This window comes from Canis lupus, chromosome 9 (assembly GCF_003254725.2).
Source record: "Canis lupus dingo isolate Sandy chromosome 9, ASM325472v2, whole genome shotgun sequence".
Lineage (NCBI taxonomy): Eukaryota > Metazoa > Chordata > Mammalia > Carnivora > Canidae > Canis > Canis lupus.
This window is the reverse complement of record NC_064251.1, coordinates 25,597,361-25,611,935: the sequence shown is the minus strand read 5'-3', so window position 1 is coordinate 25,611,935 and position 14,575 is coordinate 25,597,361. Positions and strand designations below refer to the sequence as shown.

General features: G+C 42.4%; 1 protein-coding gene and 1 long non-coding RNA gene across 3 annotated transcripts in view; one reads left to right on the top strand and one right to left on the bottom strand.

The window, feature by feature from the left end:
• SKAP1 (src kinase associated phosphoprotein 1) overlaps positions 1-14,575 on the top strand; it is a 287,224-nt gene that overhangs the window by 255,693 nt on the left and 16,956 nt on the right. For both annotated transcript variants that reach the window (XR_004818749.1, XM_025439745.3), the window contains exons 10-11: positions 62-112; positions 8,826-8,926. Coding sequence is in view for 1 of the 2 variants with exons in the window: in XM_025439745.3 (XP_025295530.1) it covers positions 62-112; positions 8,826-8,926 (152 nt within the window). In the remaining variant the exon portion in view is untranslated. The remainder of the gene's footprint in view (positions 1-61; positions 113-8,825; positions 8,927-14,575) is intronic.
• LOC118355715 (uncharacterized) lies at positions 6,990-8,443 on the bottom strand. The gene is made up of 3 exons (XR_004818752.2): positions 7,952-8,443; positions 7,282-7,468; positions 6,990-7,194 (listed from the first exon to the last, which is right to left on the bottom strand). It is a non-coding gene; the product is annotated as an uncharacterized LOC118355715 (long non-coding RNA).

Below are 14,575 nucleotides of genomic sequence, written 5' to 3'. Positions count from 1 at the left end.
TATAAAGAGCGTAAGACTATCAACCACTAATTGCTAATGCTGATTGTGTTTATCCCCTCAGATGAAGAGCATGATCTGGAAGAGGATCAGAATGGCACTCCACATAAAGGAGGTATGAGAGCTTCACAAATATGCAGGTACTGGGTAGGATTTTTAGGCTTGACTGGAGAAGGCACCTTGCTCCAGACTACAAACATTACCAGACTCACTAATTAAGAGGGTCCGGTGTGTCTACCTCAAAAGCCCCAGATAAGATGACTGGATAGGGAAATATCTCAATCTTAAAAGCAGCCACTCACCTTAATTAATGTTCCCGGAACAGCTAAGATTTATCCTAGAGAGGGTAAGAAACCAAACCAGTTATATATTTTTTCCTATCAGTATTTCCTAAATCAGTACAGTGAAAATAGAATTGCCTCATCTCTAAGAGATCAGAGGATTGAGAATGGAAAGAATGGAAATGTCTCCTCTCTGAGAGGCCTGGAGATTGCAAGTTCACAGGGGAATGGAAATGTGTCAGGTCTGAAAAGTGAATGTGGGGTGAAGGATAGAATTGCTTGGCGACGCTGACTTCTGATGGCCTGGTTTGATTCCAGGCACATTTGAAAATGAATATGTAAGAGGTTTGTTGAATACAAAATTACATCTTATTCATCCCAGACTGTTAACCATGCTTTAAGCAGTTAGTGAGTCCATCCTTTCCTAAGGTCAGATGCCCCTCCAAAGCCTCCTTAAGTGGACCAAGGACCTACTCCATCGTTGTCAGTGAAGGAATATGAATTGCAAGGGCCACCTCAAGGACATCCATCCCATCAGCAGAGCTTAAATCGTGGCTGATTGTAGATACTAGCTTATTTTTTTTTCTTAGAGATTCTATAAAAATCTTAAGCCTAGGAGTTCTTCCCAACTACCTCTTCCTGATCCCTCCCCATTTCCCTGGCCCTTCCTTTTCCCATTCTCCTATCTCTTCCTATCTTTTGCTGTTTTTTCTCTTTGTTATCCACTCAGCAAGACCCCCTTCTCTAAGGTTAGTGCCCTATGGGAAGTAAACATGTAGCAGGTTTAGGGAAGGACCTAACTTCATCAATCCCCAACTTCTCCCAGGGACAAGAGGCAGCATCAGAAATCATGTGCCAGGGACACCTGGGTGACTCAGTGGTTGAGAAATCAGGTGCCAAAGCAGGAGAAAAAGAAAGAACTGGCACAAGTATGATTTAGGATTAATGTAGCTTTCAGTAAGCACCTCATAACAGTAAACCCATATAATTAAGTTCATTCTGAAACCTATTTTCTACCGTTTCCTACTTGGCTGTGCAGAATTCCAACAGAAAATCTGTTTGCTGACCAACCCATGTCCCAAGTCTTTTCTCAACCAACTTCCAACATTGATGCAGAAAAGAAGACACCTCATGTGAACAGCTTGGGTTGAATAACTATAAATTTTCTATGGCCAATTTTATATTAAATTCCATGCAGGAGGGCACCTGGGTGTCTCAGCGGTTAAGCGTCTGCCTTCGACTCAGGTTGTGATCCCAGGGTCCTGGGATTGAGTCCCTCATCAGGCTTACTGCAGGGAACCTGCCTGCCTCTTCTTCTCCCTCTGCCTCTCTCTGTGTGTACCTCGTGAATAAATAAAATCTTTTAAAAATAATAAATAAATAAACAAACTCCATGTAGGAAGCAGCAGTCTCTAGCAAAAGTCTAAAATTCAGTTTCAGGGGATCCCTGGGTGGCTCAGCAGTTTAGCACCGCCTTCAGCCCAGGATGTGATCCTGGGGTCCCAGGATCAAGTCCCACATCGAGCTCCCTGCGTGGAGCCCACTTCTCCCTCTGCCTGTGTCTCTGCCTTCTGTCTCTGTGTCTCTCATGAATAAATAAATTAAATCTTTTTTTAAAATAAAATAAAATTCAGTTTCAGACTCCTCCCTCATCACATTTCCTCTTTCAACCTTTCTTTCTAAGGTTCTATCTTGGGTGGGGGAATGGTGAGGGGAGATTTATTTCTTAACTATTCAACAGTTCTAATTCAAGTAGGTTTTAAAAAAAACAGGCTTTTTGTTCCTCATGCTTCTTGCCTCCAAAATAGGTGTTGTTAAAGTGTAGTGAGCTCTAAATATGTTTCCATGGTTTATACTTCCCACCAGTTATAATGATTGGTGACTTAGTGATTAAAAAACAGAGGACTTTTTGCTCTCTCTGCAGAATCTGAGGCAGGAATTTTTATTATTTGTGTTTACTTATTTATTTATTGAATTTATACAGTGCCTTTTCTCCAGAGAAGCTATAGATATGGCAACAAATATGGAGCATCCAAATGTCATCACTTAGCTTTATAACAATAAAATGTACAGGTCCAAGGAAAGGGTAGGCAGCCCCACAAAGACATATAAAAGGGAACTCTAGGATAATGTGAATTCTTATGTAATAGACAACCTACACAAGTTTGGTTCACTTAATTTTTTTAAATGGTCTTTTTTTATTATTTATGATAATCACAGAGAGAGAGAGAGAGGCAGAGACACAGGCAGAGGAAGAAGCAGGCTCCATGCACCTGGGAGCCCGACGTGGGACTCGATCCCGGGTCTCCAGGATCGTGCCCTGGGCCAAAGGCAGGCGCTAAACTGCTGCGCCACCCAGGGATCCCCAGTTCACTTAATTTTTTTCTCAGATGTCATATGTCTTTGGCAGGGTGGCGGACTTTTCTCCTAAAAGATACCGTGGCTAGCAGGGTTACCTTTAAAATCCACATGGTTTTCTCCAGAACTCTTCCAGGGATCCTGTTCCCAGAAATGCTGTGCTTTCCCATGATACAATTGCTAACATTTTTAAAGCCCAACTAGATCTTATCAGAAGAGGGGAAAAAAAGGAATTCAGTTTATCCTCATTGGGTGTTAATGACCCTGTAAGATGTAATTTCTTTTATTTTATTCTGTTACCTAGAAAATCTATCACAGCCTTGTAGTATTGATTGTTCAATCTATAAAGAGCTCAGTTTACAGCATGACTGCTAGTAACAGGGTTATTTTAATGAGTGACTCTTCAACACCTCAGATTCTCACTAAATTGCAACCCATCAGCCTAACAGTCTAACACTAAGTGTCTTCTGTGATGAGAGCTTATCTCCCTTCCCTATCATGAGAAGGCAATATCCAGGTAACGAAAAATAAAACTCATTCTGTGCTGTTTATATGAAAATTACTGGCCATTGGCTTGAGTATGCCATGTCAAATAAAAAGCCAAGCTGGAGGCACAACTCATCCTTAGATACATCAAATACCTGACCAAGGAGGATCTCCAAACACGTTGTTTTCACTCTAAAATGGTAGGCCAATTCAGCCAAAAAAGAGCCCACATGTGGTACCTTCTGCAGGGCAGAAAAGGAGTCACTGATGAACTTCCACCACCAAGGCACTTTTCCATTTTAGTGCATACCAATGGAGTGATTACATGAAAGGGACAGAGGAAAGCCACAGAAGTATTTGCAGCTCTTACTTTTTGAAACCTATTTCCCAAGACCAAACATTAGTTGATCATCAGCCAGCTACAATTTTGGCCCAATAAAAGGAGCATGGGAGATGAAGATCAGGATCTGTGAATGTTCTCAACTTCAAAATCATACTTACAACATTAAGGACCATAGAATTTCAAAACCCAAGATTAAAGGGCTGTAAAAATAAGCAAATGGTAATGTTCGGCTGCTCTTCCTATTCTGGTGTGTCAGTGGAGCTTGGCAAATTTCTTTTTTTTTTTAAGATTTTATGTACTTATTTGAGAAAAAGTGCCCACACGAGCAAAGGGAGGGAGGCAGAGGAAGAGAGAAGTGCAGGAGAGGGAGAAGCAGACTGCCTAATGGGCAGGGAGCCCAATCTAGGGCTCCATCCCAGGACCCTGAGATCATGAACTGAGGTGAAGGCAGGTGCTTAACCAACTGAGCCACCCAGGTACCCTGGCAAATTTCTTTATGCCTTTCTTTCTGAAATGGTTACTAAGGTATCAGACTGAGTCTGCTTTAATGGACTGAACATGGTGGACTTCTCCAGCCTGGCTTAGAAAGATATTTCAAGTCCCTTCCAGTGGGTCATTGCTTTGGCTTTCTCTTTCTCACCTACCCATGGTCTAGCGAGGACTGGCTTTATCCATCTTCTCATTCTGTCTCTCTTTTCCATAATCTGTTAAGTAGTTGCTCCCATAGCCAGGCCTCATTAGTACAGCCCTTTGGCTCATCAAGCAAATGTAAACAGCAGGCTGACCTGCCTTTAGCCTTTTTCCCTTGGTCACAGCTTGAATTCTGGAGCTACCCACTCACTCCCAAACAAAACCTCAAGGTGACATATGAACCCTAGAAGGAACACAGTCAAGATCTGTTGTTCTTAAGGAGGAGAACAGCCAAAAAGGTGTCCCGGTCCTTTTACCTGAGAACTCTCATTATAGAGGCTCATTTTCAAATTCTGACTCTATCAACAGTAGTACCATCCTGGCCTCAGTTACAGGAGAAATGACCACTACTGGTTATAAAGAACTTGTTGGGGCACCTGGGTCTCAGTGGTTGAGAATCTGCCTTCAGCTCGGGTCGTGATCCCGGGGTCCTGGGATCAAGTCCCACATCAGGCTCCCTACAGGGAACCTGCTTCTCCCTCCGCCTATGTCTCTACCTTTCTCTGTGTGTCTCTGATGAATAAATAAATAAAATAATTTTAAAAAAATAAAAGAACTGGTTGTGGAATGAAAAATGTTTTGCAGTAAGTATCTAGAAAAGAGAGAGAAACAATATATTTTTAAACTTAGACTATTGCTATTCTTCCTATGACATTTTGTTTGCTGGGAGCTTAACTTCTCTTATATGGGATAAAGGAAATAAGATACTTCCCCACCCCCTGCTTTTTTTTTTTTTCTCTAGAAAAAGTCCTTCTCAGCTCTGCTAGCAATTTAAATGCAGTGATCATACCCATTAGCTTCTCTATCATTGTAATTGTTGTTAATTGTTATAACTGTTTTAGTTATTAGTAGTGTCATTATTGCTCTAGGTCCTCTGTCTGTTTTATGCTGAATATATTAGTGCTTTGCTTTTGAATTACCAGGCTTTATTTAGTGCAGAGTTACGGTTTTTTTGGAGAGACATTGAGAAATGCTGGCATTAAGCTTTATTCCTTTGTTTTTCATTCCAAATGGACAGACTGGAAAAAAATAATTAGATGGAATAATGTCCTCAAAATGAGAATGAGGATGCTTTGAATTAATTAAATGGTCAGAATGCTGCACCATTTCTGATCTGAGACTTCTACCAGAGTCCTGTAAACCTAAAGGAACCTCAATCCAGCCCACAGAGGAAATCTCTCAGGCTCCCAATTCCTCACTGGTCTGAAGACAGTCTCCCTATGCATTCGCTTGTTTATAGAATGACCCGAGCAAATTTAGGGAGAAGCTGGACTGACCCTGCAAACTTTTAGGCCTTCAAACTCTTCCACAGGTCAAAGGGTCAGGAATGAAGTCCTCCTCCACCTTACAACTTCCCCTCCTCAAGATCTTCAAATAACACCCACTCTCAGGTGTTGATAACACAACCAAAGCTTCTGGGAAGCCTTCCATGAAGTGAGCTTCGCTATTACACACAGAACCCTCAACTTCCCCTTTGAAGACGTATCACAATTATAGATAAGTAAATATCTGTACAACTCTGTTTCAAACAGTGCCACCCCCACCACCACCAGACAGTAGCCTTAAGAGCAGGGACTGTGTGTGGCTAACACTAATTCCCAACATCCCGCCCAGTCCTTGGCACTTTAGTAAGTGCTATGTACATACCCGTTGAATGCTGAGGAATAAGGGTAGTGAAGTTGTGTGTATACATACACATAAATGCAAGTCACACATGTTAAAGAGAGAGTCAGCAATATGGAGTCTAGTCTTGTCCATCCTCACTGATTTCCCTAATACCAGAACATCTCTGTCTAGGAAAGTCCCCATACTTAGCCCTTTATTCTGCTTATTTTTCAAGGCTGTCCTTTTATGGTTCTAATTCTGACAATTCTGGTTCTTGGGCTAGGTAAACTATCTGCTGGATTCCTGAACTCTACCTTCTCTTAGCCTTTAGCTTGTGAAGAACCAAAAGCATTTCCTATATTTTTTCTTGAAAGGCTCTTGTTTTCTTCCTACCTTCTCTCATTCTCTCTCTTTTTTTTTTTTTTTTTATTCACGAGAGACACAGAGAGAGAGAGAAGAGAGAGAGAGGCAGAGACACAGGCAGAGGGAGAAGCAGGCCACATGCAGGGAGCCCGACGTGGAATTCAATCCTGGGTCCCCAGGACCGTACCCCAGGCTGAAGGCAGCACCAAACCGCTGAGCCACCAGGGCTGCCCTTCCTCCTACCTACCTTCTTGCTTTCCTCAAGATCTACATTGCTTTTAGAATAGGTCTTTTTCAAGGTATTCTCCTCTGGTGTCTTATACGCCCAATATCAAGTGACTTTTTACATATATCCCCAAAAAGTACTCATAATCTTAGGAACATTTCCAGGCACATAGGGAGCAGTACCCCCCAGTGACCATCTGCTAAGCCAGGCAAACCCAAGACAACTTTGCCAATCTTCTTGCCATTCAGAAATACCAAGTCGTATATAAAACTTTTTATAAAATTATTTTCTCTATAATATAAGAATGTATGAAGAATATTGATGTCAATATACTTTTCATTTCTGGGGTGCCTGGGTGGTTCAGTTAGTTAGGTGTCTGCCTTCAGCTCAGATCATGATCCCAGGGTGCTGGGATGGAGCCCCACATCCAGCTCCCTGCTCAACAGGGAGTCTGCTTCTCCCTCTCCCTCTACCACTCCCCTTGCTGTGTTTTCTCTGTCTCTCAAATAAATAAATTTTATAATTTATATATATACAATTTTATATATATTATTATATTTTTTCATTTCTAGTTTTATCAAAATCTTCAGGTAATTAATCAATGCCATTATAACTAAAAATACTTTAATATATCCTCTGGGAAAACCATTTTCACTCTTCAGGGATTGATATTTCTCTATCATTTCAAGTCCTGGTATCCCCGAAAATACATTATTTATCTTTCCAATAGTCAGTATTTTTCTCCCAATGTGTTTTTCTTCCAAACGCATTCTTAACTCCATGGTTTCCAGTGTCATTGTCTTGTTTGCTGCCCTCTGTTGTCTACTGCATATACAATTACCTTCCTAAAAGAAAACATAACTGATTTTATATGGTTAACATTTTTACTTCTGTTCGCAATAGCTGCATCTTAATTAATAGATCTGTCCCACCTTGGTTTTTGTGCACTGTAAGATTTCTACTAAAGTTCCTTCCCAGGGCAGTCCTGGTGACGCAGCAGTTTAGCGCCGCCTGCAGCCTTGGGTGTGATCTTGGACACCCGGGATCGAGTCCCAGGTCGGGCTCCCTGCATGGAGCCTGCTTCTCTCTCTGCCTGTGTCTCTGCCTCTCTCTGTGTCTCTATGAATAAATAAATAAATTTTTTTTAAAAAAAGTTCCTTCCCAGATACACAGGCACTTTGTTCTCTTGTGCCTTTATTATTTGAATTGCTGATAAGTAAGGTACAAGTTTTTTAGAAAGCAAACAGAGCCAGTGCCTCTGTCTACCCACACTGCCCACTTGCCTTCCTCCATCTATTCCCATCCTCAGTGACCAGCACCATCACTCCTCATGCATGGGAAGGTCAAAACAAATGAAAGGAAAGGTAGAAACTGGTACAAATAGGGTCCCCAAAAGTTACTTGAAGTTTAATTAGTACCCAGGACTCCTGACTCCCATCAATAAGAATCTCATTTTGGTAGGTGCTTAGCTGACATCTCTCACACACAGCATCCTGAGGAACAGGAGCACTGCCACCTCATGACTGGTCTAGTGGGCATTTGCTCTCCTGCCATTCAAATCCCCAGATCCTCTCCCACTTTGTGCTCTAGTTAGTGTTTAACCTTTCCGGGAGAAGAAGATCAATACAGATTCTTCATTGCTAAGAATCGATGGCTGTCCTGTGGCATCACTGCCATCCAGTCTTGCTGAGAAGCCCAGTAAATCTCTCTGGCTGCTTCAAAAGCTTGGTTTGTCGTCTTCAGTTGCTTTCATTTTTAATGCAGATCACTTTGGTTTCTGTCCCCCTGGGGGCTTGCAGATAAATCTTGGCAGGCGTGTTCAGAGTCTACAAATGAGATGCTGGAAAAGGGCCAGCCCACCCAGAATTTAGTTGTAATGGATGAGACACCCCCTTGGTTCCACTTAAAGACTGGGCTGTTCGTAAGCATATTTATTGGGGGATTACCTCATATAGTACCTGGGTGGGAAGTGCCCAGGATGAAGTTCCTGTGTAACAGAAGAGACCAACATGTGAGATTGTGATGCAGATACATGCTGGCTGACTCAGCCTCTCGGTAAATAGGCAGAAGTCAGAGACTTATCCCATTCCTTCAAATGCATTTTGAAGAGAAGTGCTGGATAGTTTAGATGCTCTGAATCAAGAAAAGCTGGCAGGAAATCTCTGCACTGCTTACTTACAAACCAAGTAAAAAATTACCTGTTTTTCTTTTATTAATAAATGAATGTATTTATCATATTATTGAATAGCATCTGACTAAGGGTGATCTGTAAATATTTAATGTTAGTTAATGATCTCCTTTTCCCACAGTCCTTTGCTCATGCTGAGTGTTGGGCTGTATCTCATCACAACCCCGCTGAATCCTGGGTTTCCTAGGGGCAATATTAGAACCCTGGTTTCCATTTACAGCAAAAATGTGGGCTCCCTGGAAAAAAGACAGAGTCCTTTTAACTTTGATTTCTCCTTTCTTTGATCAGTGGACTATACCAATTATTACCAGGGCCTATGGGATTGCCATGGTGACCAGCCAGACGAACTGTCCTTCCAACGGGGTGACCTCATCCGCATTCTGAGCAAGGTAAGGACGTAGAATGTGGAGCTTGAATCAAAAGTCGATTTTTGTGGGGGGCCTGGGTGGCTCAGTCAGTCAAGCATCTGACTCTTGATTTCAGCTCAGGTCATGACCTCACAGTTGTAAGATGGAGCCCCTCCATACTGGGTGTGGAGCCTGCTTAAGATTCTCTCTCTCCCTCTTTCCTGTAAAAATTTATTTTTTCACTTGCAGTGATGTAGTCACCATAACCAAAATTATTCCATGTCATACATTTCTCTTGTGTATATTACATGGCTCCCTCACACATAGAGTAAATTCCCATTGATTTTTAATCGTTAAGGAAAATTTTAACTGAAAATTCAGATTCAGGAACTAATTTTCAAATTTAAAAATGCAACAAAGTAGATATAACACTAAAACTATGCCAATCAAGTTATTTTTTTTAGGGTCTTGTAGTGCTTAAAAGGTCCATCATTATGTACATAATTTATTACTGTGTAATTCTCTTGAAAACATTCTGTCTTGGTAAACCACCTTCTTATGTCATTTACAGATAAACAAGACTATAATATAATTATGATGGGGTGGGGGGGGCAGTCAGAGCTAATTGGTTCAATTGGTTTGAGCAAGTGCTGATAAGACCGAGATAGTGAATCCAACTCCACGAGAGCCAGCTAACTTTATTCTCTTCCTCAGTCATAAAGCTAATCCCTAGCACCTACTAACCATCTCACAAATAGTGTTGTTGATTATAAAAGAATTGAGAAAAAAATAAAAGGATTATTGCCTATCCATCACTAATGTGAAGAAGATTCAGAAATTATAGGCTACCGTTTGAGGGATCAATAGCATCATCCTTTGTAAAGAAAGATTATACATATTCTATATAGGTGGGCTTAGGAAATAGGTTCTGTCCCTGAAGTAATGTATGAAAAAGTTCTTTCTCTATGAGGTCAATCTCTACAAACACATTTTTTAAATAGGCACTATTTGCTCTTTAATTAATGAGTATGTGGATTCCATAAAGGCAAATTGAAAACCCATTGTGTTATTAACTCATCATTTGCTATTTATTTTTATTCTGTCACTGGCCAAGGGTTTGTCTCAATTTGAAAGATACCATAAGATCCTTAGGAAAAAGACCAAGGCCAACGTTAGGTAACTTTCAGTAGTTGCAACAAGTCCCCTTGCAGTGAGGCCCAAATTCAGACCCAACCTTTTACAAAAGAGTAGGAAGCCTGCAAACCCGGCTGAGATCACAGTCTTCTAGTAATTTCTTTCAGAGTCCTAATTTAGCTCTATCCTAGTGCCATTCTGGTGCAGCTCCAATACACCAAGAATAAATTGGAAGCAAAGAAGGGAGTGGACATTGGCCTGATTGGTATTTCAAATGCCCGAAAGCAAGGTTTGCCTTGTAATAGAATTTGTGTACATTACCACGCTGGCATTACAGGGGTAATCGAGTTATCCACTCAGGTGTGACCAGGCCTCTGTTTGCCCAGAGCCCGCAGGTGAACAAATTAACTGTTTACATTGTCTGAGGTGCCTGCAGCAGGAGGGGGGGCAGAACAGAGCCAGACTGTCTGCTGGCCTTCTCTCTCGGTCATGATTATTTTGTTTGTTTTGCATGTCTTTTGCCTTTGTTAATGGCTTCTCACTAGGGGTCCTTTTTCTCCATTTAGAAGGGGCTGTGTGGTGACTTGCCCTGCAGTACAGAGCTATCTGCAGTTACCCTGGCTGTTGTATTTTTAAGAGATACCAAAGAACATGGAGAGCCTCCCCTACCCACCTTTTTTAACCAATCCTCCTTCCCTTACTGAAAGCTAATATATCAAACTTTGATGCAGGGAGAACACCTTGCTGCTTTGGTTTGGTCTGGTTTCTTTCTCCATCTTTCAGAAGGCCTTAAGTCTATTTTCATCCTTTCCCGATGTAGTAGTGCATTTCTCCCCCCAAAAGCTACACCAGCTGCCTCCCTTCTGCACGCTGTTAATCCCTGCATGTCAGAGGAGGAAATGAGAGGCTGGAAGCTCAACTGGAGTTTCCCTCATAAAGCTTCATTCCAGTTAACGTTGGCTTGGGGAGCATTTTGGATTGGATTTACCTTTATTATATCACCTAACTCAATAACAGTCCATGGACAGGAAGGAACCTTAAAAGGCCACCCAATCCATTCCCTTGCCTCTAAGAAACACAAATGAAACAATTCAGACAGATAAGAAAAGGAGATCCCTCTATCATTAGCAGTTTGTCTACTCAGACATTCAGTAACTCCGAATCTCTGGAATTTGTTCTCACATGAATCCTAAATGCATTCCAGTTTAGCCCCAACTGGCTTCCTTTGGGAGAGTCAGTTAACACTCTGCAACCTGCCTCTTGCATGTAGAGGAAAAGAACTGACCCAAGTGGAAGTTAGTCCAAAAAAATGGTATCTAGAAATCTCCATTTTACTTTTCTCTCTGAGCAGTAAAACCTTTGTCAGACAAGAAAGGCCTACTGGTTTAGGAACCTGGAGAAGTCTATTTCTACCAAGAAAGCCAAGACAAGATGCAACTGGGTACATACCTGGATCAGTTTCCTTCCCCGTAAAATGAGGGAGTTGTGTTGGATAGCCTCTAAAGTTCCTTCCACCCTTAGGATTCCTATCCTAAACACAATGAGTTTGACACCACATCATTGGTAAAGAAATTCCACACGAAAATGTGTTTAGTTTTAATTATTTATTCAGATTAAACAAATTTAGGGGCAGCTGGATGGCTCAGTCAGCTAAGCATCTGCCTTCAGCTCAGGTCATGATCCCAGGATCCTGGGATTCAGCCCCACTTTTGGCTCCCTGCTCCGTGTGGAGTCTGCTCCTCCCTCTTCCTCTGCCTTCGCCTGCTTGTGTGTGCTCTCTCTCTCACTCACTCAAATAAATGAATAAAATATTTTTTTAAAAAAAGATTAAACAGGGGATCCCTGGGTGGCGCAGCGGTTTAGCGCCTGCCTTTGGCCCGGGGTGCGATCCTGGAGACCCGGGATCGAATCCCACATCGGGCTCCCGGTGCATGGAGCCTGCTTCTCCCTCTGCCTGTGTCTCTGCCTCTCTCTCTCTCTGTGACTATCATAAATAAATAAAAATTTAAAAAAAAAAAAAGATTAAACGAACTTTAAAATTTCTGCTATAACTTGTTTTGGGCCCTCATAAATGCCTCTGGTTTTCCCCTCTTCTTTGTATGATAAAAGAAATACTGGGGGAGTGGGCAGGTTAAGAACAGGAAATAGCCCCTGGATGCGGAAGTGAGGTGGTGGTGCGGGGGCTTTATTCCTGGGCTCCTGCTGCTCCCTGTTGTTTCTGAATAGTTGCCCAAATATGATCCAACCTTGCATCTTAGAATCCTAGGTAGAGGAGAATCTGTTAGGGCCTAGGGCCTAGGCCCTTTGGGCAAGAATGATCCCAGAAAGAGAGCTATTTGTCCATTTTATGATTTTATTTTATTTTACTTTATTTTTTAGAGAGCTAATGTGAGTGGGGTTGGAAGGAGGGGGGCAGAGGGAGCTAGAATGTTAAGACTGCCATGGCGCTCAATCTCAGGACTCAGAAACCAAGACTCTGAGTCACCCAGGTGTCCCTATTTATCCTTTTTAAAATAAATTTTCCAGAGAGGATGATTGGCTGGGCAAGAAAGATACACCCAAGAGATAACCAAATAACCATCACCTGTCCTGTTCTTAAGGAAGCAGATCAGTAACAGATGAGTTACTTATGTGACCCTGAGCAAAGTCACTTAATCCTGCTAATCTTCTATTTTCTCATCTGTAAAAATTGGGATAACTTCTATTCATAGAGGTTATGATGCTTGCATTAGAGAATTCATGTAAAGAAGTATCTGGCATCAAGGGAATGGTAACTATTATTATATTCCTCTCTTTTCCACTAACAATAAAGTAAACCCTTGGGGTCAATGCTGGATACATACCAAGAGTTCAACAAACTATTGGTAAAGTGAGAGAGGAAAAGCAGGTAGCCTGTCCTGCCAAGAACTCTTCACAGAGACACTCAAAAGCACAAAAGCTTCTTACTTGGCAATAGAAAACCATCCAGTGAAGAGGCTTACATGGAAATCCATCTAGCCTTTCCTGGTCTGAGAGATTTTGTCACTGACAAAACTGATGGATCGTTCAGGCTTCTCGTTTGATGAGAGGCCGGAGCCACGTATCCAAGCTCTGAAACAGTAACCAACGGGCGGGCGCAGTCAGCAGGACCCCTGCTGACCTCCCCTAACACATCCATGCATTCCTAGGCCCCATGCAGTTTCATGCCCACTTAATTCACTGAGTTCCAATTTGGGTCTTAAAATATATTAAAGGGAGATTTTAATAACGAAGCAGATCTGTGCATCTAGCGGATGTTCCTGCGTTCCTTTCGGGGCCCTGATATTTCTGAACAGCTTTTTCTGGTACAGGAACTGAGCTCCGCTTCCCCCCACCCGCACCCCCACCCCCAAGCAGGGACGCAGCTCAGGCCACAGCGGGGTGTTTAACGCTCTTCAGTGGCTCCAGATTGTGGTGGCGCTTGTGCAGGTCTCCTCATACGTAACCGATGGCTCCTGAGAGCCTGCCTCTCGTAAATTACTTCCCACGATGCCTGCGACCACCACAGAATTCAAGTTTGAATAGAGCAGGAAAAAGGTGTTTGAAAGGCCTGTTCACTCAGCTGCATTTTAATTTCCTTTTCAATCTTGTCCCAATTAATTTCACAGAATTAATCTCACAGAAGCAAACTCGGCAGCATTGAGGCTGTGGTTTTAGTGTGGCGGTTGCTCTGCCTGAACATGAAATAGGAGCTAATATAAAAATCCATCTGCTGTGTTTGAAATACACGCCGGCTGCTGCTCAGTCCTGTCTGACATTCCAAACATCAACAGCGGGGGAAAGTGATTTGGGGGTTAGTGGCCATCAGTACTTGGCAGGGGTTCAACAACAGGTGTACTCCAAAAATCCATTCAGCCTGGGCACCAGGCATGACAGGGCAGGTGCTGAAGCACCCTCCGTGCAGTAGCGCTGTTCCCTGGCTTAGTTTCTTTTATCTGTGGAGCGTGAGGCCCCTTCTGTGGACCAGCACTGCTGTGGGCTTTTATTTTTAAGCGAGAGAAAGGGAGGAAAGAAGCCTCTATTTGGGTAAGATGAGTCATAAGTTCCAACTTTCAGAGAAGTGACTCTCTTCCTGGCTCCAAGGTCTCTCACTAGGGAACCTTTAATAAAAGTGCTTGTTCCACTATGTGCGAGAACTTAAATAAATGCCTATTTAAAAATTAAGCCTTGTGTTCCAGAAGCAATTCATTGCGGCAATGTGAGCTGTCCAGCAGATGAGACAAATTAAAGAGAAAGAAAAACTCTCAATTGACTAGAAAGGAGAAGAGGTCCCCAAATGAGGTCTTCTATTTAGGGTAAACTGAGTCAGCAAGCTACAGCTCTTGGGCTTATGTTGTATACCTCATGAGTTGGTCTTAGGCTTCTCCAAGATTTGCCCTGCTACCTAAGCCCATGGAGATTACCCTCGGAGCAATCAGCTGGGCACCACAGAAGGTTTATACTTATATGGTGTTCCCATGGACCAAACATACCAGCCTTTGGTTGTCTTCTCTACTGGTGCAGTTAACATGGAAACAGAGACTTATAGGCAAAGTCCAA